The sequence below is a fragment of the Hemicordylus capensis genome, chromosome 2, assembly GCF_027244095.1.
Source record: "Hemicordylus capensis ecotype Gifberg chromosome 2, rHemCap1.1.pri, whole genome shotgun sequence".
NCBI lineage: Eukaryota > Metazoa > Chordata > Lepidosauria > Squamata > Cordylidae > Hemicordylus > Hemicordylus capensis.
In genome coordinates, this window is record NC_069658.1 from 297,156,226 (window position 1) to 297,182,887 (window position 26,662).

The 26,662-nt window shown below is 44.2% G+C and overlaps 1 protein-coding gene across 14 annotated transcripts in view; it reads left to right on the plus strand.

The window, feature by feature from the left end:
• Positions 1-26,662, plus strand: part of GRIP2 (glutamate receptor interacting protein 2) — a 656,014-nt gene that overhangs the window by 571,291 nt on the left and 58,061 nt on the right. For all 14 annotated transcript variants that reach the window (XM_053290766.1, XM_053290774.1, XM_053290767.1 and 11 more), the window contains 5 exons: positions 5,273-5,420; positions 7,783-7,952; positions 13,506-13,631; positions 14,949-15,101; positions 18,269-18,455. In XM_053290766.1, coding sequence (XP_053146741.1) covers positions 5,273-5,420; positions 7,783-7,952; positions 13,506-13,631; positions 14,949-15,101; positions 18,269-18,455 — 784 coding nt within the window. The remainder of the gene's footprint in view (positions 1-5,272; positions 5,421-7,782; positions 7,953-13,505; positions 13,632-14,948; positions 15,102-18,268; positions 18,456-26,662) is intronic.

The window sequence follows — 26,662 nt, forward strand, 5'->3', positions numbered from 1 at the left end:
TTCATGTGCTGAGGGGAGTGTGTGTGTGTGTGCATGGGGGAAGGGAATTGTGTTATCCTAACAGGAAAATAGTAGAGTTTGGACTGGGGAAAATGTGCTTTTCCTGCAACAGCAGAACTGCTGTGGGGAAGACTACATGAGGGGGACTTGGAAGCAGAGCGCCTGCTCAGGACGCCTGCCTCTGAGTTGTGCCCTGCCCCTTCATGAGAGAGAGCCTGGCAGCTGCTGCCCAAACAAACAGCATGGCTGTAATGTCCGTCCAGTTCGGGCTGCTACCTCTTCCGGAGGAGGGGAGCGTGGGGAGGATGACTCTGTTGCTGTACGGGTTCTGAGCAGCAAAGGAGAGCAACCAAAGGGCCCCACCAGGAGTCCCTTCCACCCTGTCCTGAGAGGAAGCCCTAGGCTGGAAAGTGTAGCTCCCTCCCTGGGGATGAGGACGGGGGAAGGCAAACAAACAACAAGATCTCCAAAAACTCTCGAAGTTGGAGAAGGAGCTGGAACCTCCGTGTGTGTGTGTGTGTGTGTGTGTGTGTGTAAGAGCTTCAGGGAACCAAGCTTCCAACTCCACTCCTGCAGGCAGAGGCAGCCAAGAAGAGCACTGTGCACACCCTCGCCCTGCCCTATTCCTCCTCAGACCTAATTGAAAGGATGTGATTTCCTTTTTGAGGTTATTCTCCGCCCCCCCCCCTTTGCAGATTGATAGAATGGCTTGCCATAGGGCTTTGATATTGGGTATAGATGTAGGGGAGGGTGCAAGGGCACCTTATATATAATTTAAAGTGAATTGGATAATCTGTGGATTTTTAATAGTTTTCTTAATACAATCAAAAAAGTCCTATAACTGGCTTGTCTCATGGCAGAAAATTACAAAAACGTATGGAACTGAAGCCCCCCCCGACCATCATTCCACCCCCATATGGAGGAATCTGCCTCTTGCCTTCATTAAAAAGGATAAAGCACCCCGCTTTTGCCCCGCCCTTTAGATCTCTTGGAATGGCTCATCATAGGGCTTTGATATTGGGAACAAATCTAGGGCAGGTTGAGAGGACTCTGAATTTGAAATGGATTGGGTACTGTGTTGATTATCTGGTGGCAGAGTGGGGGGCCTCCAAAAGGACTTTAGGTCCAGGCTCCAAAACTACCTAGATGCACCACTGGAAGGGTGCTGTGCTGGGGATGAATAGGGCCATTGTTCTCCTCCTGCTAAATAAAGAGAATCACCACTTTTAAAAGGTGCCTCTTTACTCGGTTAGCAGTGGAGGCTAACTAAGGCCAGATCTGACCCACAGGCAGGAATATCCTGCAGCAAAAGTAGGAACAGTGAAAAGCTCTAGGATTGCATGGCTAGGATTGCAGCCTTAAAGCAACAATGACAGGGAGAAGAGAGGACACTTGTTTGGGACTGTCATGTACTCCAGGTGCCCCACTGACTGAGCAGTAGGAGGGCCTAGTTTATGGCCACTATCCTTGGTTAAAATTGTGGGCCCCTTGATGGGGGAAAGATCCATAAGTAACTAATAACTGCTTTCATTAATTTTTAATAATTAATTTTAATGGAATAATGCACTGAAAATTAACCTTGGCCTCCACATGCCAAGTCATGGTTGGTTCCAGCCCATTAAGGCATTTGAATAGTGCCTTCCTGCCTTAGACCCTGCTGACAGTTAGTTGTGAATTTTCTGTAGTAAACTCTGAATCAGTGTTATAGAATAACACTCCAGAAGTAGGGATGTGCACAGAACTTGCGGGTCCGGTTTGGTTCGAGTCCGAACTGGACCAGACCGGTTTGGTCTGGCACCCCCTCGAATCCTCCTGGTTCGGTTCAGTCCAGGGGTGGTTTGCGGAGCAAAAGTTTTTTTAAAATGCCTGGCCATGCAAGGGCCATTTGTGCATGTGCAGTGGTCTCCAAAATGACCACCACGCCAGGGGAAAGGGCTGAAGACTGCTCAGACCAGGTGATGGGTGCATAAAGGAGGCCAGCAGGGTAAGGGGGACCTCCATGGACCCCCCTGCCACCTAGAAGAAGCCCCCCGGAGAGGATAAGTTGGGGAAATTTTTTTAAAAAATTATTATTGGTCTGCGAAGCCCCCAAATGGCCGGGGTGGGGGCGGTTTCAGTCTGGGGTCGAGCTGAACCGGGGGTGGTTTGGCTCAATCCCGAACTGTTGAACTGAATCAGCTTGCAGTCGAACCGGTTTGGTTCCAAACCTGTTTGCACGCCCATCCAGAAGTAATTGATACATTCACTTTGTGCTTAATAGCTAAAACTGTAAAGTACAGTGGATAGCTGCACAATTGGTCTAACTAGTGGTAGTGTCTATGCTCAGAACTTTGTGTGCTTAATATATGTACTGGCATACATCTGTGAGATCCATGGACCCTGGAATGTGGCACAAAATGGGGTTTCCTAAGGTCTTGCTCACTTATTAAACAAAGAACCCAGTTGTTTGGTCTGCAGGAAGCAAGTTTGTTTGTTTGTTTACATTTTATATCTCGCCTTCCTCCAAGGAGCCCTATATACTACATAGATAAGTTTCTCCTCACAACAACCCTGTGAAGTAGGTTAGGCTGAGAGAGAAGTGACTGGCGCAGGGTCACCCAGCAAGTATCATGGCTGATTGGGGATTTGAACTTGGGTCTACCCAGTCTTAATATAGATTGGCAAGCAGTTCGTTAGTGCAGTTTGGAATCAAGAACGTTCAGACCTGCCTTGGGGCGCAGTTTTTAGGCCCTGTTCCTACATTATTTGATTAGTCCATTGTCCACAATGCTCTGGGTAATATAATACAATGGGGAGTTCACCTGAGAGGTGTGGAGCAGAGGGCTTCCCATGCGGGTGCTGCCAGCTCCAGGGCAAGTACCCATAAACTGTGCACATAGATTCTGCGCTGCTTGTGCAGAAGATACTGGACCCCATCGGATGAAATGCAGAGTCACGGAAGCCTCTAATTAAACTTCCAAAAGCAAGGAGATAATTCCCTTGTCAGACAACCCAACAGCAGCATGGTTCATTTTGCTGCGGTGGTTTCTTTGGCCCCTCCCTCCGCCATTTGCCCAATCCACAGCTGTTCCTCGGCTGCTCTGTGCCACGCCTCTTGCAGCAAGTTGTTTGGCCAAATTAAACCTTGGGTGAATTTGAAAGGAGCATTCGCATGGGAAAGCATGGCAGGGATTCTCAAATTCAACCGAGGAGTCATGTTGCGTCTGAAACAGCCCATTTTGAAAAAAGAATAAGCTGTTTGGAGAGGCTTTGCACACAAATCCCTCCTGCCACCAGTAGTTTGGTCTCATCTGGGCTGACCCTACCGGTCTCTGATCCTGTCAACGGCTCCTAGGCAAAGCCATTGTGTGGCTTGTGAGTTCTGGGCACGTGGAATCAATGTGCTGGACACCTAGAGACCTTCCATATATGTATCTTTCTTAGCATAGTTACCACAAGCTGATCTGGGGTGTGGAAACCCATGAGCCATATACTGAATGTTGCATTTAGGCAATACCAGCATTTTAGCTGAGAGGAAATGATGCTTTGGTATAAAAGTGAAAAGCCGTGCTCTGACTCATCAAGAGATTCGGAGGCAGGGAATACAGGAGTTCTTTGAAATTATTCTATCGGCTTTTCCTTTGAAGCGATTAAAGGGGTTATGATGACACACACTAGCCTTTACATATCCTGAATGCACTGAGGAACCTAATTGCAGGTGATAAATTGTTTTTATCTCCTTCATAAATCCTGCTCCTTTTTGACAGCCTTCTACCTTGGGGGAGGAGGTTTTAATTTTGTAGACAGTCAGCTGTTGGTTGTCCAGAGCGTGTTCCTTTCATCTCCCTTTAACCTCTTTCATATCATTATCAAGTATTTCCTGTATCAGTGAAATACACTTGATCCTTAAGTCATTCATCCTTAATTTCTACAGATGTGCTTCTTGGATATAGTCTCATGAGAGATGAACAGTGCTTTGCTGACATATATGCTTTTAAGCAAATAAATGGAACTGAACAAAAAAAAATTTCAGAAGTGAAGTGGTAGGGTATGGTTCCATTCTTCCAAGTCTCCATCACACTGACCTTGACCGTATTTAAGTCCCAAAAGTCCCCACTTCTCTTGAAGAGGACACTAGCTATGAATATTGGAGCCCTGTGGTTCTCTTTACGTATTTAAAGTTCATATCTTGCATTGAGGCTGAAGGGTGCGTGAGCTGGCTGATTTCTTTAAGGTCTGGTTTAAGGTCTTCAACCGGTTTAAAAGTGGCCAGGTGGCAAGTCTGCAGATATACATAAGAGAGACATGTACACTGACTCATTGCTTAAGGCTGAAATCCTGTACATAGTTAATTGCACAGAAATCCTATGTAAATAGTTGCATCCATGTAACTGATTGTAGATGTTTGACTTTTAAAAAAAACCTGAGCAAATTTTCATTTTTCTTACTAGATGGTAAATAAAATTAAGGCATAATGAAAGAATAATTCATTCCAGATTGACTTGCAAACTTCTGCCTACCTATGCCACTCCAGTCTATCTTCAGCAGGCCTTGTCAAAGGATGTGCATGAACAGCTCGTGCAGCCACAGGCAGGGCAGGGGTTGGTTCCTTTAAACAGCAGGACCTTACCTGCTTCTCCACCGCCCCACCATTTTTCCGGGCAAGTAGCTCGCTGCTCAAATGACTGCTCACAGTTGCTTCACTGCTCCCAGCAGTCTGTGTACAACCTCTGCATGCATATGGCCACTGCGCATGGGAGCAGCGCTGCAGCCATGTGTGGCCTTTTGCTTACCTGCTTTGTAAAGGAACCACCCCCACGCTACCAAACTGATTTGAATCCCGGCGCCCGAACTGGTTTGGTGCTTCCCTAAGGAGACACCAAAGCGGTTCAGGCACACCCCTAGCTTTGTCCTGCCCTGTAAACTTCAAGCAGCAAAAACAGGACAACTGTTTGAATTGGAGACAGTGGATTGGAGATGGGAGACAAATGGTTTGGAGATTGGACAGTGGATTGGAGATGAATGGAGAGGGAAGGAACGTGGCGAGAACACTTCCTATAAAGTGTAAGCTGCCCTAAATGTCCCTCTTCTTTTGCATTTTCAAAGGTTGGTATATGTGAGAAGGTTCTACAAGCAGGCACTTCCACATTAAGATATGAAGATTGGTGTGCCCTAAGTGGCCATGTAGGATGGCATGAACAAGCTGGGGCTGGTCTAGCTGACACAATGAACACTTTCCTGCCCAGTGTCACCGTTGATATACAAGCATCTGAAATGCCTTTTTGTTTTATAGATACAGTAGCCAATGCTTCAGGCCCTTTGCTAGTAGAAATTGCAAAGACTCCAGGCTCAGCATTAGGAATCACGTTAACAACGAACACCCATCGGAACAAGCAGGTCATAGTCATTGACAAAATAAAGCCAGCCAGCGTGGTAGACAGGTATGAAGGTGAACTGTTTGTGTTTCCCCAGCTCTGTTCAGTTTCCTCATTCCCTTATTATAAGTATGTATTTTTTGGTCAAGATTACAGGAATACGGACGTTTAATAGATGTAAAGGAAGATTTCAATTGCATCTCTTTTAAGAGAAACTCTACCAGTGATACTTCCTGAATATGGATGCCAGTTCTATTCCATGGAGCTGTAATGTTCTGGAATACAAGGCAGTGGTTTTCAAACTGTACTCTGGGGCAGGGATTCTCAGCGTTGGGTCCCCAGATGTTATTGGACTTCAACTCCCATAATCCCCAAACAGAGGCTACTGGGGCTGAGGATTATGGGAGTTGAAGTCCAATAACATCTGGGGACCCAACGTTGAGAATCCCTGCTCTGGGGAACTGTGTGTTGATTGATGAAATCAGTAATGAAAGTCAAAGTTCATTGAAAGAGAACTTGCTCCTCCAGTACTGATCTTTCCCTGACATCTGCAGCCACAGGAATGTGTGTTAGGCACACACAGAGTTCACTAGACCCAATAGACCGTAGCAGTGCCATGTGTAAAATGACAGTGTGCTTTATTATATGCTCCAGAATCCTCTGCAAAACACAGGGATCCATGGCAGGGGTTGCAGGGGTTCTGTAGCAGCAAAGCTAATATGGAAAATTATTCTCTCAAGATAGAACCTTTTGAAAACTGCTGATACAAGTCAATGCTATCCAGCATCTCAGTGAAAACCTTTCAATAAGAAGCATGACCGTATTTTTGGAAGTGAATTTAACACACCACATGGTCCAAGATAATTGAGTTTGGCTTGGCAGAGATTAATTAGGCCTAGCTAAATATTTGATATGGGCCTACATTTAAAAATTCATTTGGAAGTGACAGATGTCATCCATTTTTGGAAGCTAGCTAATGTGGAATGATGACTTGCTGTGCACAGGGTGAGATGCTACATATCCTTCTTTTTGTACACTCTTCTAAACAGGCTGCCATACCGGAGCCATTGTTTTATATATTTCTTTAGAAAATGTGTATATTGTTCCAAAAGCAATGAGAAAATGGTGCTCAGTCTCAAAAGGGCTCACAATCTTAAAAGAAATACAGTGGAGACACCTGCAAAAGGCACTGGAGAAAGCCTATGTTGGACTGAATTAGGGCCACTTACTCTCCATTGTTAAATATAAGAAAGTCCCCACTTTGCCAGGTTCACAGATTTTCTTTACAGTTGGGTTCACTACTGGACTCTGCGGGTGTCCAGCTGTCCAGGGATGCACCCCGCTGGCCCCAATTCGCTGTGCTTTCTGTGAAAAATTGTGTGTGGGGGTGTTTTTTTAAAAAAGAAATGAGCCACAAAATGGCTCCCCCTGACAAAATGGTGGCCGGAAATGGCCTCTGTGGTCACTTCCGGCCCTCTAGGAACTGTGGATTTTAACTCTTTTGTATCCACAGATAATGAAATTGGGTGTCAGTTAGACACCCACGAATATGTGAAACCATGAATATAGGGTCCACATATATCGAGGTTTGCCTGTACAAGATCCCATACGTTGTTCTCTAAGGGAACATATTGATATGGGGATATTCTAATTTCCTTGTACTCAAAACTGCCAACCCCCCCTCCGCACCGGAACATGTAAATTCCCTCCTCCACCCCACCCCCTATTGTGACTGCTTCTCCAGTGTGGTTGCATGAGTACATACCACTCTACCATGGGAGTGCGTCTCTAGCCATTTAAGAAATAAAGTATTAAACATTAGCAAGGCTAACTCCCTCATCCTGTGACAGTTTATGCTACCTCGCAAACCTTTTGCTTTTCTTTCCAAATAGTATTTATTTATATATCCCTTTTGAAGGTTATGCACCTCCCTTGTCTAGTGTTAGTGCACATACCTACCCTGGTTTTCTTTTTTCATTTTCAATGCCAGATGGCTAAGAATAAAAGCAAATAGAATTGGGGGTTGTTTATTGCCTGGAAAGGCCTTTGGATTCTTGTGATAACGAGAACTCTCAAATGCTGTTTGACAGATTAATGTTTTGACTTTCGTTCACAGAGAAACGAAGGCTGGTTTTTCAGCCAAGCCATCTTGATTTTCCTTTGGATAAAATCTCTGTGCTTTCATATGTTGCCTGTCAAACCAATCCAAGACTGGATCTCTGGCTGTCTAATTTTGACTTCAGCTGAACTCCAATAAAGAGTATAGCAAAAAAAAATAAAAATAGGTTTGATGTAATGCCACTGAGACTTGAGAGGGTGTGCATGTGTGTGTGTTTAAAAGCGAGAGAGAATCTGTTGGATTTTGAATTGCTCTAATAGCAGCTACAGGTGACTCATCTATTTGTGTGCTTCTGTGTTCCTCCTGTAGGTGTGGGGCCTTACATGTTGGCGATCATATCCTTTCCATTGATGGCACCAGCACAGAGCACTGTTCGTTATTAGAGGCCACCCAGCTCTTAGCTGCAACATCAGAAAATGTCAAGTTGGAGATATTACCTGCTCACCAGAGCAGACTGCCCCTCAAACCTCCAGACACAGGTGTGTGCCAAGACTGATTGTAAGCTACAAAGCACCACTGCTCCCTTTGTGAGCTAACCTTATCATGCCCTTGCAAAATATTGTTGGTATTTGAAAGCATTTATGCCTAGTAAGGGAAATATTAACTGCCATTGCAATTTACACAGAAATTCAATAGAGTGTGCTTATTCAGAAAAGCTAAGAGGACGTGGGATGGGTCAGAAACCTGGCCCTTTATTAGCTCATGGGACTTGTATGGGTAGTGTCCTCATTTTGGGTATTGAGATTTTCCTTTGCTCATGCGCAATCGTTGCTTTTTCTATAACCGCTTTCATCCTTCATAATTTGTTTACAGGCAGATAAGGCAGTTGGGCCATTAGACAATGAGGGAGTGAAAGGGATTATTAAGGAGGATATGGAGGTTGCAGAGAAACTAAATTAGTTCTTTGCGTCTATCTTCACGGCAGAGGATACTGAGCATATACCTGTTCCTGAACAAGGCTTTTTAGGGATGGAGGCTAGAGAGCTGAGTCAGATAGAAGTGACAAGGGATGATGTTCTGAACTGTCTGGAAAAACTGAAAGCTAACAAATCACCAGGGCCGGATGGCATCCATCCAAGAGTTCTCAAAGAACTCAAATGTGAAATTGCCGAACTCCTTGCTAAAATATTTAACTTATCCCTGAAATCGGGCTCTGTACCAGAGGACTGGAGAGTAGCAAATGTAACACCGATTTTCAAAAAGGGATCCAGGGGTGATCCGGGAAATTACAGGCCGGTTAGCCTAACGTCCGTTCCAGGCAAATGGATGGAAAGCATCCTCAAGGATAAAATTGTAAAGCACCTAGAACAGAGTTTCTCAACGTGTGGGTCCCCAGATGTAATTGGACTTCAACTCCCATAATTCCAAACCAAAGGCCACTGGGGCTGGGGATTATGGGAGTTAAAGTCCAATAATGTCTGGGGACCCACACGTTGAGAAACCCTGACCTAGAAGAACAGGCCCTGCTGGGAGTGAGCCAGCATGGCTTCCGCAAAGGTAAATCTTGCCTCACCAACCTTTTGGACTTCTTTGAGAGTGTCAACGAGTGTGTGGATCAAGGTGATCCAGTTGACATAGTCTACCTGGACTTCCAAAAAGCTTTTGACAAAGTTCCTCATCAAAGACTCCTGAGGAAACTTAGCTGTCATGGGATAAAGGGATAAGTACATGTGTGGATTGCTAACTGGTTGAAAGACAGGAAACAGAGGGTAGGTATAAATGGAGAGTTTTCACAATGGAGGGAAGTAAGAAGTGGGGTCCCCCAGGGATCTGTACTGGGACCGGTGCTTTTTAATTTATTCATAAATGATCTAGAAGCAGGGGTAAGCAGCGATGTGGCCAAATTTGCAGATGATACCAAACTCTTCCGGGTAGTGAAATCCAAAACGGATTGTGAGCAGCTCCAAAAGGCTCTCTCCAAACTGGGGGAGTGGGCGACAAAATGGCAAATGCGGTTCAGTGTTAGCAAGTGTAAAGTGATGCACATTGGGACGAAAAACCCCAACTTCAAGTATATGCTGATGGGATCCGAGCTGTCGGTGACAGACCAGGAGAGGGATCTTGAGGTTGTGGTTGACAGCTCGTTGAAAGTGTCGACTCAATGTGCAGCAGGTGTGAAAAAGGCAAATTCCATGCTAGGGATCATTAGAAAGGGGATTGAAAATAAAACGGCTAACATTATAATGCCCTTATACAAAACTATGGTGCGACCACACTTGGAGTACTGCATACAATTCTGGTCACCACATCTTAAAAAAGACATTGTTGAACTGGAGAAGGTACAGAAGAGGGCAACCAAGATGATCAGGGGCCTAGAGCACCTTTCTTATGAGGCAAGACTACAACACCTGGGTCTTTTTAGTTTAGAAAAAAGACGACTGCGGGGAGACATGATAGAGGTCTATAAAATCATGCATGGTGTGGAGAAAGTGGGGAGAGAGAGATTCTTTTCCCTCTCACACAACAGAACCAGGGGTCACTCCATGAAATTGATTGCCAGGAGGTCTAGGACCAACAAACGGAAGTACTTTTTCACACAATGCGTGATCCACTTGTGGAACTCTCTGCCACAGGATGTGGTGACAGCCAACAAGCTGGATGGCTTAAAGAGGGGTTTGGATGACTTCATGGAGGAGAGGTCTATCAGTGGCTACTAGTTGGAGGGCTGTGGGCCACCTCCAGCCTTAGGGGCAGGGTGCCTCTGAGTACCAGTTGCAGGGGAGTAATGGCAGGAGAGAGGGCACGCCCTCAACTCCTGCCTGTGGCTCCCAGCGGCATCTGGTGGGCCACTGTGCGAAACGGGATGCTGGACTAGATGGGCCTTGGGCCTGATCCAGCAGGGCTGTTCTTATGTTCTTATGTTCTTAAGGATAGCTAGTAGAAATAAAATGAAATATATGCAAATGTTGTCCTTTCAGCAGACACTCTTTGTTTTCAAACAACAAACAACAAAAATTTGTTGGTCAGATTGAAGGTATGTCTGTAGCCTGTATGTCCATTGCTGTTCCGCACAGTGCATCCCATCACCACAGCCCGTTTTGAATGTGTGGTGAAGACGTCGCTGCTATCTTAGGCAAAGCTGCCATGTGGATTAAACAGTCCATCTGCCAATGTAACAAAAGGTCTTTGGGGCTCAAAGACATTCTTTGCAGTACAATTTGCTAGCAAGATGACCACCAAATGATGAGTATGCTTGAGAACTGCAACACAGCCTAGCTTCTTGGTTGAGGGTGGGTATTTTGAGATGTTAAAATGGAATAGGAAACAATTGGTTGAATGGCTGCTGATGTAACCATGGCCCTTAACTCTGCCTTTCCCCTTACTTCTGCTTCTATGGGAAACTGGCATTTTGGGACTTGTTCTCGGGTGAAAGGTCACAATTTCCCAAAATACAGTCATTTTCATTTTTCCCATTGCTCTCAGCTTTAACAGCACCTCTCCTGCCAGCACTGGTGAAATGGTTCAGGAAGTGTAGATTGACAATCACTTGCACACATACATGCTTACAGGCATCTGGAGCATCATTACTGAAGATACTCAGTATGACTAGGCAAGAGTTATAACAGTTTCTCTGGCAGAATTCTCAGCCAGTGCTGCGTTTTGAGAAGTTCAGCTTTTCAACTGAAACTGCAGTAGGCACTCTCTTCTAGCCATGAGTTAAACTCCAATTCTTTTAACCTTACACAGTCCGATAACCATCCTTCACGGATGAGATACTCTCTACAAATTGAACTTTCGGAGACAGCTTAAATGCTGGGAGCACATGGAGTACCAGGGATTACTGAGGAATTGCTCTCTGACAGGGGGCGGGCACCATCATGACAAGTGACTGAAGTGCACACTTTTGACCTGAAATGTTTTCATGGATAACTTCAATTATCAGCAACCCATTCTCTTTTGTTTGGCCACTATACCCTAAGCATCCATGGAAAATTTACAGCACTATAATTGTTTGAGTCAGCTCTCTGCAACTGCCTCTGTGTACTCTCATTTCTGGTTTTCTCAAGAGAAGTTAGCAGCTGCATTTACTGTCTCAACAAACCAAACCTTCAAAAGTTTACTTTCTTTAATTAAACGATGCTTAATACTCATGTCCATATAGGTATGTAGGGAGCATTCACATGCTTCCCCTTACTGATTTTTTAAAGTTATATAACAAATTAATAATATAGGCAAGTCATATCTGTTTCCATAAAACATACTTGAAGGGTCTTCAGGGCTCCTTCCTACAGAAGTACCATTGAGGAACAGGAATAATGTTTGTTATCTTTTAAATTCAGGCGTAGGAGAGGCTTCCTCAACTGACCAGCAAGGAAGGGATGCTATTTAAGGTCCTACCTAGCTGAAGACTTAAAAGCTCTTTCCAGTCAGCATCTTCAATGTCAGAATCTTGGTTCTACCATTTTATTATTAAGGGAGCAACTTTGGGTCAGTTAAAGTACTTGCAGAAGGTTTGCTTGCAGAAGGTTCTTGGTTCAATCTCTGATATCGCCAACTAAAAGGACCTCAGGACTGAAAACAATCTTCCTCTGCCTGAGATCTCTGAGTGCTGCTGCTGGTTCGAATAAACACATGAAACTACCGTATTTAGAGTCAGACTATTGATCAATTTAACACAGGACATTGATTGGAAGCAGCTCTCCAGAGATTCAGGTTAGAGTCTTTCCCAGCCTTAACAGGAGATGCCAGAGATGGAACCTGCCTGGGGTCTTCCACATGCCAAGTAGGTGCTCTGCCACTGAGTGTTGGTAACTATTGATGAGGGGCTTATCCCATTTCCCCGCCAATTCCCTGGGAGCCTTTAACACAGGCCTGCAACTTAGGCCCTCCAGCTGTTTTTGGACTACAACTCCCATAATCCCTAGCCACAATGACTAATAGCCAGGGATTTTGGGAGTTGTAGGCCAACATCTGCAGGAGGGCCAAAGTTGGGCAGCCCTGCTTTAACACTATCCTAGAACAGGCTAGATGAATCTGACTCAGTACAAGGCAACTTATATTCATATGACTTTGTGTTCACACTTCTGTTAACTTGATAAAAGAGGTGGCAGCTGCTGCCAGTTCCTTGCTTTGTAGAAGATTGTGTGAACACTTAACGTCTTCTGTTAACTTGAATACAATAAGAATGCATTTCCAAAAATCCGTCATGGCAGGTTCACACACTCTTGCATGAAAATTTGGTTTATGAGCAAGAGAATGATATTGGGAAGAATGGTTAAAGTGCCTTTCCTCAGGACATCTGCATTCATGGAGGAAAGCCAATAATAATGTGACTGGTGCAACAATAGTGGTCGCCCGTACACCATATAAAGTAATAGCTTGTTCGGCTTTGCACTCAGAGAGGGATTTTGTGTTCTAGGGTGGCGACAGGAATCTCTATTATAAAGGAAATCCTAAAGATCATCAGGAGAGGTCCATCTGCAGTTGCCACCAGCTTGTCAGGTGGCAACTCAGGGATGGGCCTTCTCCGCTGATGCCTCGAAGCTTTCGAATGCACTCCCTGCTGAAATAAGAGCCTCCCCATCTCTGACAACTTTTAAAAAGTCTTTAAAGACACATTTGTTCACACAGGCTTTTAATTAAATATTTTTAAAATAGTTTTAACATTGTTTTAAAATGTTTTTAAAAATTTGAATTGTTGTAATAACTTTTTCTGTTATTATTTATATTATTTTAACTTTTCTGTTGTCATTTATTTTGATTTGTTGTAAACTGCCTAGAAACATAAGTTTTGGGTAGTATAAAAATATGTAAAAATAATAAATAATAAAATCCTAAAGGGAATTGACAGGTCTACTCACTTCATAACTCTCAGCATTTCAAGGCTGCACATGGCTAAAGAGAGAGTCTTTAGTGGGTGGCAGCATAGCTATTAGCCCAATAAACAATGGAAGACCCTGTGCTATTTTCAGCCGTCTGTGCACCTCTTGGAATACTCTTTCAGTAGTGAGCTAACTGAAAGGCTTGCTTTGTATGTCATATGTTTATGTTCTCCTGTTTTGTTTTTCTTTCCTGCATAATGCTGGACAAAGTCAAAGTGCAAAAGAGTGACCACCACCATTGCTGGGATCCCTGTGTCAGCTACTGCCACACCCACCATCCAGGACACTGCAAGACGCCCACCTGGAACCAGACTTCTAGCCAGGATTATTGCAAATGTAATGCTCCATGTCTTTCTGCTCTGTTGGCGCAGCCCATTTTGTGTTTTTAACAAGAAAAATGGAAGGGGCGCACTGTCAGACCTGTAAGCAGACTTTGCCCCACAAGCTGTTCCTGTCGACAAGCCTTAATGTTTCACTTTATTGATCTCTCTTTGGTGGACTTTTCTCCTCCAAGTCCATCCTGAAGATGGTTAACAAAGCCTTTCTTAAACTGTCCTTTTCGTCTGTCTTGTTTCTCCACAACAACAAATATTTAAATACTTTTTTTAAACATAAGTTTCCAAAGCGGTTTACATAGAGAAATAATAAATAAATAAAATGGATCACTGTCCCCAAAGGGCTCACATGGGGCGGAGCCACCATTGAGCGGACAGGTTCCAAGCACTCGGGCTGCCGCCCCTCGGGCCACTCCTTGCGCCCTAGGCCCACCCCTTATGTCTGATATCAGAAACAGGCGGGGCTTAGCATCTGACACCAGAGCAGGGGGCAGGGCTAGGTGGCTGCAGCAACGGGCTGAACCCAGGACACCATTGGCCACCCTCCACCCCTGGGCTCACAATCTAAAAAGAAACATAAGATAGATACCAGCAACAGTCACTGGAGGTACTATGCTGGAGGCGGATAGGGTCAGTTACTCTCCCCCTGCTAAATAAAGAGAATCACCATGTTAAAAAGGTGTCTCTTTGCCCAGTTAGCAGGGGTTTCTCCATAGCTGCTTGACTCTCCCTAACCCATCTTCGATACTCTTTGGAAATGTGTCTCGTCCCCGCTTTTCCTTGAATTGTCCATTGAATGTAGATCATAGTTCCTTTGGACAAAGGCTATGTTGCTTCTATTTTTCCAGAGGCACAGTCCATATGTGATGTAGTGGCACATTTTCTCTCCAATTCTTCTCTAAAAATATGTTTTAAAATAAACAGCATTTATTGTGTGCTTATAGAGTATATGTACTTGCAAGCTAAAATAATTGCACTCATACTCTTAGCTTCTGATCTGAATGCTATTCCTGTGGGGAAAGTGGGGACAGAACCTGGGTAGGGGGATCCCTCAATAATATGAAATGTGGGCAGGTTTAGCAGTCTGTTACAACTCTGCTGGTATCCTACAAGTGTGGGTGGAAGCTTTATAGTAATGCTACTTAATATGCTTTGACAGGGGTGGGTAGAAATAATATCCAGTTATCTATTTATCTTAGGCACCCCTAAGCCAGTAGGCACCTGTGATTAGGCATTGTTAAATTGGGTTAAAATTTAATGCTAATTGTGCTGGCAAGCCATTTCTGACTCTAAACCAGACTCTTGTGTGTTTGTACAGCTCTTGTAGCTGCCAACTTTGCATCTCCCACAATGAACACATCAGGTTTTGCCTGCCAGAATTCCAATACTCTACCTCGGAGCAACCATCCCATGAGTCCACGGGCCACCATGATGAGGAGAAGACAGAGGAAGAAGGAGCACAAAAGTTCATGTAAAGTGCATGGGGGGGGCACATGGGTAGATGGGGCTGCTGTGCTTGTGGTTCCTCAAGATTGTTAGTACTATCTATTTAAAATTCTTTCTATGTTTTGTTTTTTATTTAATCACAAAAAGAGAAGAGTCAACTTATTGATGTGTTTGCCACTATTTACATGTTGTGGGTTGGGTGGGTCCCTTGTAAGGCCATGGAAAGTCCAATTCCGCCCTCTGCCCCTGCCCCCCCAAAACTAGTACCTCTTTCCCCCGACCTTTCCTTATGTTTTCCCCAAGTTGTGCAAAAGAGAGTACAGATGTCCTTTTAGAAACAGGAACCACAGCCCTCTGGAAGCACAGTCCTTATGTTCTCATTAGACTTGCAAATTCCAGGGTTGGACTTGGGAGAAACTGGTTCTGCCAGTTAGCGGTAGGAGTTGGTTGGGCACTGCACTGATAAGCTGGTAGTCTTACACACACACACCGTCTTATTACTAGAGCAGTTTTTCAGCTTTTTTAAAAAACTGATATTTCTTAAAGGTACAAAATAAGCTTTTAAATGTACAGTCATCCCTCCCCAACGGCGAGAGGTCCATTGCAGCAAAACCCATGGTTGGCAAATTTGTGGTCGGCGAGCCATTGAAATGGTGTTAGGGGAAATCATGTTCGTGGAAATGAGATTGCAAAAAGACAAAAAAAAAAAAAAAAACCCTAAAAGAAAAGTTTAAATTGGCAAATATCTCTTAATATTTCCAAGAGTCACCAAAAGGAATTAACAGATTGAACCTCTGGAAATTTTTTGAACCCCCACCCAAATCACTCAAAGGGACTTAAAATCATGAGGAATGGGCAGGAGTCAGCAAGAAAAATGAGCAGATTGTACCTCTGAACCCTGCAAAATCACTAACACCCACCCACCCCCACCAAGGAAATCACTAAAAAACATCACCAACCACAGATACTAAGATTGTGGTTGGCGAGACCGTATGCAATTTCCCATTCACAGATAATCAAAACCACGGTTGGTGAGGGAGGATTGTACAAAGGCACAAGCAGCACTTTAATCAAACTTATAAAAGATGAAGAAGAAGAAGGTAGAGAGCATGCCTCAAGCATGAGGGGGAGGGCATTACTATAAAAGGAAATGTTCTGGTGATCTCTGGGTTGGACTATTGTAATGCCGCCTTTTGGAGACTTCTTGGAAAGTGAGTACAAAAGGTAGTCGCTAGGCTGGGATCAGCTCCAAGGGAATGTATCTTGTCACTGCTTGAACAACTGCACTAGTTGCCAGTCCATTTCGGGACAAAATTCCAAGTCCTAGACATCACTGACAGAGCCCAAACAGTTTGGGGCCTGTTTATTTGAAGGACCACCTATTATTGCCTGGCTCCTACATTCCTCAAGAGAAGTCCTCAACAGAGTCCCTCCACCATCTGAGATTTGGCTGGTGGTGATTAGGAGAGAGCATTTTTTGTTGTGGTGAAAGAAATTGATTGAAATTGCTTTTTGAAACTGAAAGAAATTGCTGTTTAGATGGTTCAGACTGAGCTTGGCCTAGACTCAATGAGAAGTATCACCATCTGAAGTTAGGTTCTAAATTTTAGGCATAGATTTCTTTAATAATCTCAGGCAGAGACAAAAGCTTACTTGAGAACAAGCCTTTATTTCTGAGCTTACATGACCAGCCCCCCAAGAATGTATGTGCCACATCAGTGTACCAGGTGCTTGCGGTCACTTGTTTACTGCCTTTTTGCCTCCATGGTGAAATGTTCCATTACCCGACTACCTGTTTTTCATTTAACAGCTCCTCACCACAAAACAATACTGGGCAAGAGCTGGAAAAAACATGACTAGCATCTTATAGCACTAGACTAGAGCAAGCCTGCACTAAAGTTGAGCTAAGCTAGCAGTTCTCAAATTAATAGCCACTGCCAGAATGCTTTCCAATAATCGGAAATAATGTATTGTGTCCCCCATATTTGAAATACTGTCCCCAGAGAAGTTCACTGGACACTAGCCTGGATGTCCTTAATGCCAAACAAAGACCTTCCAGTGTGTGGAGCAGCTACTTTTAATGAGTATACTGTGGATCTGCTGGTTTTTATTGTCTGGTGATCGCTGCTGCCTCTGTGATTTTATGATGTTTGATTGTGGTCGTGTTTGTATTCTTTTGTTGTCTTTTGACAGCATGCTGCCCTGAGAGTTTTGAACCTAGACATGGGAAGCATCTTAAATAAGAATACAGTGGTCCCTTGACTTACGAACTACTCGACATAAGTATTTTTCGAGTTACAAACGGCAGTTTTAGATCCGGTTTTAGATGCGGTTTTTTCGACTTACAAATTTTTAGATGGGGTTTCCTCGACTTACGAATTTTACATGCGGTTTCCTTGACTTGCCTGCCTGTTTACTGCCTGTTTATTCTTGAAAAGAAATGTTCCTGTGCAGTTTGCAAGCCTTACTCGGGGTCTGGGTCTTTTTTCTAGGCTCCGGAACGCATTAATCCGTTCCCAATGCATTCCTATGGGAAACCGCTTTTCGACTTACGAACTTTTCGACTTACAAATGTGCATTCGGAACGGATTAATTTCGTAAGTAGAGGGACCACTGTAGTTTATTGTTTCGTTTACCCCCTTTGATGTTTTCTTCTCCTTGACTGATCTTTCCTACAACAGCTGCTTGAGAATGATAGCATAAACACTAGTTTATTTCTTGTTCTGTGCATTCTGCATGGATCTGCCTTTGAACCAGAGATCCAGCAAGATGCAGATTGTCTCTCTGGTCTCCATTGTCTATGTGCACATTGCACAAAATAATAATACTGACTTTTTCTGTAGATGGTGCCACACTTCAAAGTAGGGCACAAAGAGGTGGATTTGGTCAACCAGTTTTCCATTGGGTGATTGAATTCCATTGCTGGATATGAATTTCTGACTTGTTCAATTACAAGAGGCTCTGGGGCTTGTTACTATTGTTGGATTCCATCAGAAAGCCTAACTCTGCCATTGAATAACTACAAAAGCCAGTGCTCAGGAGGAAGGGTCTACTTAAAGAATAGCAGGTTTATACTTGGGGATAGCTTTCCTGAAAGAAGGGTGCATGTCGCCAATGTGTTCCCAGATATTCCCCCTCCCCTCGCCAAAAAAAAAAAGTGTGTTCCTAACTTGAGTGTGTCTCTTATTTCAGTGTCATTGGCCTCTAGCACAGTGGGCCCTGGCGGGCAGATTGTTCATACAGAAACAACAGAGGTGATTCTAAGAGGAGACCCCTTGAATGGCTTTGGACTACAGCTGCAGGGGGGCATTTTTGCTACTGAAACTCTCTCGTCTCCCCCTCTCATCCGATTTATTGAGCCTGACAGCCCAGCAGAAAGGTTAGAGACCTTGCCCTTGGGTTTCAAATAATGATGATAGCATTTCCTTTTGTTAATAGAGGTGTCTTCCGCACACAGAGGTCACTTCTTTATTACCTACCTCTGAGTTCTAATTGTTTGTGACTTTGGGCTTGTGCATCCATCAAGGAAGTACTAATAGGAAGCTCATGCCTGCCATAAAATATTTATCAGAGTGACTGCCTATTTGTGTTCTCTTAACAGACCTTGCTATGTTACCTCGTTGGGCTTGGATGGTCATTTGCGGGGAGGTGGGTGTTTGATTTGGGGTTTAGTGATATCTATTGCCGCAGTGTACAGACTAACAGTCAAAAGCAACCTGCCAAGAAAATGATCGGGATCATTTTAAATCCTCTTGTTCAGCTTGCACCTTGTTTCATTCAAAGGGCAGTCTGCTTTGTGGCCTACATTTGACCACTCGGATATTGCACCAATGGAAATAGGTTGTTTTGTTATAGCACTGGGAATCTGAAGGAGAGCAAATAACCTGCACCTTCTCTGGTATTGTAATGGTGTGTGTGTGTGTGTGTGTGTGTGTGTGTGTGTGTGTGTGTGTGTTTCAGAAAGAATATGGTGCCATCATGTTTAAGGAAGCAGAAACTGAACTGAGCACAAAGACTATTTGTCCTACGAATACTATAGGAAGTGTTCATAGATTAATATTTGGTGTATAAGAAAACTGATGCACCCTGAATAGATGTAAGCTGGAAATGAGGAAATATATATGTCATGAAAATATGGTGTGATTTGATAGATTTTATTTGGGGGGTTTAATTGTATTGCTATGATCTTGGTGGGTTTTATTGTATTGATATTTTGTAAACCACCTTGGATTACTTTGTTTTAAAAGGTGGGGTATAAATTAATAAGCAATAGTTTATTATGTATTAATAGTAAAACTCCATGGCTCTTAAGAAGTGTCTTGAACAAAGACTTGGGTCAAACTTTAAAAAAAAAATTAACCAACTTAGTGCGTAATTGTTTCCCATTTGTTTCCAACTGTCAGCAGTTTGCCAAGAGAGCTGTTTGAGTAGCAAATATTGCCACCAAAGACTTTCCCTAAAGATTCCTAGGAGGATGTCACCTAGACTGTGACTGCAGTGTAGATTGTGCTGGCAGTTGTGTTGCTGGTAGTTTGTGGGTCAAGCTCATGATATTTGTTACTAAGATGATCTTGTTGCTTTTTGAGATGAACTGAAAGACTGGCCCAACTTCAGGATTGATGAGTGGTTTGAGCCTGGGTCTCCTGCTCCAAGTCTTGCACTCTGCCCACACCACACTGGTTCTCCAGGTGAAGAGATACAGAGGTTGTTGCTATCAGTCTGCAAGGCATTGCCTTACTGCCCCTCTTCCTGGAGGTGGCCCACACCACTCCCTTCATTTTGGAGAATCTGTGTCTATCGTGAATGTTGTATGAGTGCAATGCAGTCCAATTTACTTGGACACAAACTCAGCCACCTAGCTCACGATGTCATCTCGAGGTTTGCTTCCTCTTTCCAACAACCAGCATCAAATTTATCATACATTGTGTAGGTCTAGAGACATGATTAGGTAAATTCAGAGCAACAACTGACTTAGCAAATGTAATGGGGGCAACAGTAATTTCCCCCCACCCCTGGAGATCTTGCTGAAAATGCCCCCATCCCTACCATCATGCTACTTAGGAGAGCCTGAAGATACTGCCCCTTTTTGTTTGGATTTAGGTTTAAGCACAAGAATTTGTCTGTGTATTGCCACTTTGATTCCCTTTTAATTTGGTGGACTCGGTGGTTCTAAAGTCACCAGTCTTTTAAAATAAACAAATTGGGCTTTAACCAAGCTTGCAGTCCTAGGGGGCTTGGCATCAGCCCAGTTTCTCTTCTGCTCTTGCCAAGCCCTAAGCAACAGCAGCGCTTTGCTGCACAGACTTGCCTGAACTGAATGAGTCATGGCATGTCGCTTTCCCTCTGATGACTGCCCAACAGGGGTCTTTTTTGTGCAGGCTGCTTGTTCCCTCCTCTCTTCTTGATCACTACAATCTGCACTGCTTTGCTGGGTCAGGTTTTAATCTGAGTGTTGGAATCGCCTGCTGCAGGACAGAGTCGCTTCTGGAGATTGCTTCCAGAGCCTGTTCAGTGCTCCACATTGTTCTGTTGCTTTTGCACATACCATAGAATAGAATGTGGTTGGTTTTTCTTCTGGGTTGTGGGACTGCACATCTTAAAACTCACCAAGGTTGAACACGGCCCACCAAGAACTCAGTAGGTCTGCTGGGTTTCCCTGGAATTTCAAAAACAGAGGAATTTCAGCAATTGTCACATACCAGGCTGTGCAGGCAACCTCCAGAAGTGGCTCTGTGCTGCAGCAGGTGAGTTCAATACTCAGATTAAAATCTTGGCCAGCAAAGCAGTGCAGAGAATTCCCCGTAATCAAGTGTGGCAGGAACAAACATGTAGCACTGAACAGGCTGTGGAGGCAATTTGCAGTATGTAGCTGGCAACATTTGACAAGTTTATGGTCCTGGCAGGTGAACTCAGACCTTGGATGCGTTTGCCTTTTTAAAAAAATAATAAATAATAATTTTGAAAATCGGAGACTGGATCTTTGGGATGAGTATATTTAATCTAAGGAGCCAAAAACGATTTCTCTCAGAAGTGCAGGGGATTGGCTTTGCTTTACACTTAAGGGGTCTAAATGATTGCCATGAATGGGGAGCAGTTTTCTCTTAGATGAGGGCTGCTGGTTTGCCTGGAGGGTACAGTGAATACCATTTCCTTGTTCAAGTCAGGCTTACTTGCTTAAGCCTCCTGAATAGTTTAATTTGAACTCTCTTTACCATTAGTCATCTTTGTGTAGATTGGTGAGCGTTGTTCATTCTTGCACTTGTGAACTATCATTGCTTGGATTTATATGTGTTGATCTATCATGCTGCCTTGGGATAGATAAGGGTGGGGTGAAGATTTGAACTTCATGACTGTCTTCTGAGAGTCTATACAATTCCTACCCACTTCCCAGCAGGATAATCTGCTGAATCCTGCTGTTTGGCTACCATAGAACTTTGTGAGAGTGTGGTAGAGTGTGTTTGCTTTTCTTGGTCATCATTTTGGAATGCAGTGGAGTTCATGCCTCACCTTTGCTAGTGATTTTAAGATAAACCTAACAAGACTACACTCTCTCTCTCTCTCTCCAAATTCAGGGCTTTTTATCATGTAAGCAATTCTTAAGGAGAATTAAAATGAGGTGGAGCAAACTAGCTTCCTTCAATAAACTGGGCTGACATAGACATAGAGCTGAAACTAATTTATTTCTTGACATTTCCCCTCAAAATTCTCCCTCATGAATTTTGATGTGAAATATTCTGCAAATAGAAGTGAAGTTATTTATTTATTTAAAATATTTATACACTGACCCTCCAGTACACTACTACTCGGGGTGGCTCACAACATTTATAAAATAGTTACAATGTAAAGTTTAGACGTAAAGTTTATGTCTGTGCAGAGACGTAGGTTTTGGGCGATATAAAAATATGTTAAATAAATAAATAAATAAATAAATAAAATCAGACTAACAAATTACCAAATTAAGTTAAATGACTTAAAAATCCAAGCTAAAATCACAATCAGAATTCGTTTTTAAAGTTTCAAATTAAAAGTTATTTAAAAAGCTAAAAATTAAGAATTATAAAAACTAAAGAACCTATCAGATATAAGCAACAGATAAAACATTAAAAAGCCTTTTTAAAAAGATGTGTTTTAAGTTATTTTTTAAAAACACTGAGGGGAGGGAGCATGGTGAAGCTCTTCAGGGCTCTTCAAAGCTGAGGGCCCACAACTGAAAAGGCCCGGTCTCTAGTCCCCACCAGCTGGATCTCTATTAGTGGTGGGGCCATGAGCAGGGCCTGAGATGGTGAGTGGAGGGCCCTGGCAGGTTCATATGGGCGAATGCGGTCCAACAGGTACCCCGGCCCCAAATCGTGTAGACCTTTAAAGGTCAAGACCATCACCTTGAGTCTAGCCTGGAAGCGGACTGGTAACCACTGAAACTGCCACAGGATGGATGTGCACTTGTGAAGCGACTTGTTCCCACGAGCATCTTGTGGCAGCATTCTGGACCAGCTGAAGCTTCTAAATAGTCTTCAGGGGCAGCCCCATGTAGAGCGCATTGTAGTAGTCGATCTGGATGTTACCAAACCATGAGTGACTGAGGTCAGGTCTGACTTCTCCAAGTAGGATCACAGCTGGCATACTAACCATAGCTGGTAAAAAGCACTTCTGCACACTGCGCCACCTGTGCCTCCAAGGACAGGTCCAGAAACATCCCCAAGCTGCGAACTTTGTCTTTCAGAGGGAGTGTGACCCCATCCAAGCCCAGATTTACTTTACTACTCAGATGATCAGTTCTACCAACCCAGAGCACTTCCGTCTTATCTGGATTAAGTTTCAGCTTGTTTGCCCCCATCCAGTCCAGAACAGCCTCCAAGCCCTGGTTCAGAGTATCCACTAGCTCCCTGGTGTCTGCTGACTTAAAAGATAGGTAGAGCTGGTTGTCATCAGCATATTGATGGCACTGTAGCCCACACCTACAGATGACTGCTCCTAGAGGTTTCATGTAGATGTTAAAAAGCATAGGGGACAGAATAAATCCCTGTGGTAGGCCAAAGGCCAAAGACCTTCTGAGAACAACCGTAACCCACCCCCAAGTCCCAGCTTGGAGAGATGGGATACCATGGGCAATAGTATCGAAACTGGCTGAGAGGTCCAAACTGCTAAGAAGTTTCATTAAGCAGGTTTAAGTATCTCATTCCAGAATGTTCCATCGTGCATGTTTGTATTTGGCAATCGAAGTAGTAGATTTTCTTTATTTCCTTTCCCTTCTGACAGTATAACACAGTCTGGCTTTCACTTCATACTCCCTGATGCATACGCAGAGAAAATAAACTCCACATTAAAAGAGACAGACTTTCTCTCTTTCAATCCACATTTTGAGGCCTCCAGCGTCACTGCTGCACCATTCCAGGTCCAGGAAGCCAAATCCAGGAGCTCATTTTCTGTCTTTACCTTCAATGTTACATCCTTTGCTTCATGTACCAACTTAGCTGTGGTCTCCAGTTCAACGCTAATGTCATTATGCGTACAATCATTGCACACATTTGTGCCTGTGGAAACAAATCTGTTGACCCAATTTTACGCACATGTGCGAGAGCCTGTTCCGGCAGTCATTTATTCATGCATGGTGGGTGGTCAGCAACACGAGGCTGGCAAAGTCCGCAAGTATAAGAGGGAGCCATTTTGAAGAAAATTGGGAGTGGGGGAGGAAACTGCCCCCTTTATCAGCTTATGTCTGTCTTCTTTCAAGACCCCCAATGAAGATCAGGCAGCTCCACTTTATATTCTTCTAAGCTAGTTAAAATATGAATATTGCATATTCTACTGTTTGTTGCTCTTAACAATCTAAAGCAGACATAGCATCATGCATGGATTGTCGGGTGTAGCTGTTCTTTGCTTTTCCTCCTGTACTTTACCAATACAATAAAATTGGCAGGCTTTAACTTCTCCTCTCTTAATGTCAGAGTTGTCTCTGCTGAATCCATGACATCTGCAAATCAATGATCCTTATAAAATACCTGCTTAAGTGGGCAAATGCTCCCTGTTTTCCCCAGAAAAACAGAGAGGGGCCAGTCAAGCAGCTGTGTCCTTTTAGAGCAGGGGATCCCAGTCTTGGGTCCCCAGATGTTTTGGGTCTCCCTCTTGGGTCCCCATCATCCTTTGGCCATTGTGGCTGGAATAATGGGAGTTGCAGTCCAACATCATCTGGGGGCCCAGGTTTGGGAGCCCCTACATTAACAGCAAGAAGCAAATGCTTTCAGTTCAGACTCGATGGCAAAGATATCATATCGCTATGATACATGTACACAAGTGTTGCCAAAGCACTGGCGGAAAACATTTCTGCAATAGGAATAACGGGGTACTGTCACCCAAGCTGGAGAATGCCCAGATCACACATTTGAATCCCAGCTGAGTTTTTCTGCCCATGGATCAACACTGGTCACTCCAATTTGGAATGTATATCTCTGGCAATATGCCAAGTCTGAATTCTCTAGCCAAGCTGAGGTCTAGTTCCTCCTCACCAGTTTTGATAAGAACATATGAAGCTGCTTTATGATGTGTCAGATGGTTAATCCATCTGGAGTCCATAGATTTTGGCTGGTTTTAGTTGCTCAATGGAGGAGGCTTGGACCTTGTCTCTGACACCACATTGAACTTCAGAGGTGCTTGAAGTCCATCTGATGAACAGCATAAGCTATAGGATGAGCCTCTTCCCCACACTCCAAGCTCATGAAGAGGTCTGTTGGAGCCCACCTGCTTCTGAGATGCTTGCAGCACTTCCGAAAGTGCAGCACAATATGGATGAGCTCTCTTCCTGAGTTGGGGAAAGGAGGCAGGGATTTCTTTCTTCCATCACATTGTACTTGAAGCACCTGCAAACCATGGTACAACCAACATAGACCCCGCCATCCTCCCCATTTCTATGCTCAGGAGGAATGGGGCTCATGATGGTTACCAGAGTAGAAAGACAATTGTCATAGTGAGTAACTATGTATTCAGTAACAGTAACGAATACAGTAACTGTATTCGGGCCGACTTGGACTCCACTATTTCTGCACGGTCTGTGAGGGAGGTATCCAGCGATCCCTCTTGCAGTGTTAGGTTGGATCAGTTTCAGTCTATGTCTCCTGATGACATGGACAAGCTGCTTGGAGCAATACGGCCTACCACTTGTTCTCTGGATCCTTGCCCAACCTGGCTGCTTCGATCTAGCGGAGAGATTGTTGGAGATGGCCTGGTTAATATCATAAATGCATCTCTGGGGGAGGGTAGGGTGCCTCCTTGTTTGATGGAGGCAATAGTTAGACCTCTTCTTAAGAAGCCTTCCCTGGATCCCTCAGCGATGGATAGTTATAGGCCAATCTCCAGTCTCCCCTGGTTGGGCAAGGTAATCGAGAGGGTGGTGGCCGGCCAGCTCCAGGTAGTTTTGGAGGAAACTGAATACCTAGACCCATTTCAAACTGCCTTTATAATGGGCTATGGGGTAGAGACAGCCTTGGTCGGCCTGATGGATGACCTTTATCGGAGAATCGACAGAGGGAGTGTAACTCTGTTGGTCCTCTTGGATCTCTCGGCGGCATTTGATACCATCAACCATGGTATCCTTCTGGGTCACCTGAGGGAGTTGGGAATAGGAGGCACGGCTTTGCAGTGGTTAAGTTCTTATCTCTCGGGTAGATCCCAGATGGTGGAGCTTGGTGACAGTCACTCCTCAAAGCAGGAGCTGTTATATGGAGTCTCTCCGGGCTCCATTCTATCACCAATGCTTTTCAATATCTACATGAAACCGCTGGGTGAGGTCATCAAGAGATTTGGTGCTGGGTGTTAGTATGCTGATGATACCCAAATCTACTTCTCCCTTTCTTCTTCAGGAAATGGCACTCATTCTCTAAATGCCTGCCTACAGGCAGTAATGGGCTGGATAAGGGATAACAAATTGAAGCTGAATCCAAGCAAGATGGAAGTACTCATTGTGGGGGCTCAGAATCTGAGGGGTGAGCTCAATCTTCCTGTGCTGGGTGGGGTTACACTCCCCCAGAAGGAGCAGGTGCACAGCTTGGGAGTACTCCTGGAACCAGGCCTCACCCTGGTCTCTCAGGTGGAGGCCATGGCCAGGAGTGCTTTCTGTCAGCTTCGGCTGATTCGACAGCTGCACCCATTCCTCAAAGAGGATGACATCAAAACAGTGGTGCACCAGCTGGTAACCTCCTGGCTTGACTATTGCAATGCGCTCTACATGGGGCTGCCTTTGTATGTAGTTTGGAAACTTCAATTAGTTCAGAATGTGGTAGCCAGATTGCTCTCTAGGGTAACCCAGAGAGACCATATTACGCCTGTTTTGAAACAATTGCACTGGTTGCCAATATGTTTCCGGGCAAAATACAAAGTGCTGGTTATTACCTTTAAAGCCCTGAGCTGCTTAGGCCTGAGTTACCTCAGAGAGCGCCTTCTTTTACATGATCCCCACCGCACATTAAGGTCATCTGCGGAGGTTCGTCTCCAGTTACCACCAGCTCGTCTGGTGGCGACTGAGAGGCGGGCCTTCTCTATTGCTGCTTCGAAGCTGTGGAATGCGCTCCCTGCAGAAATCCATAATTTTAATTC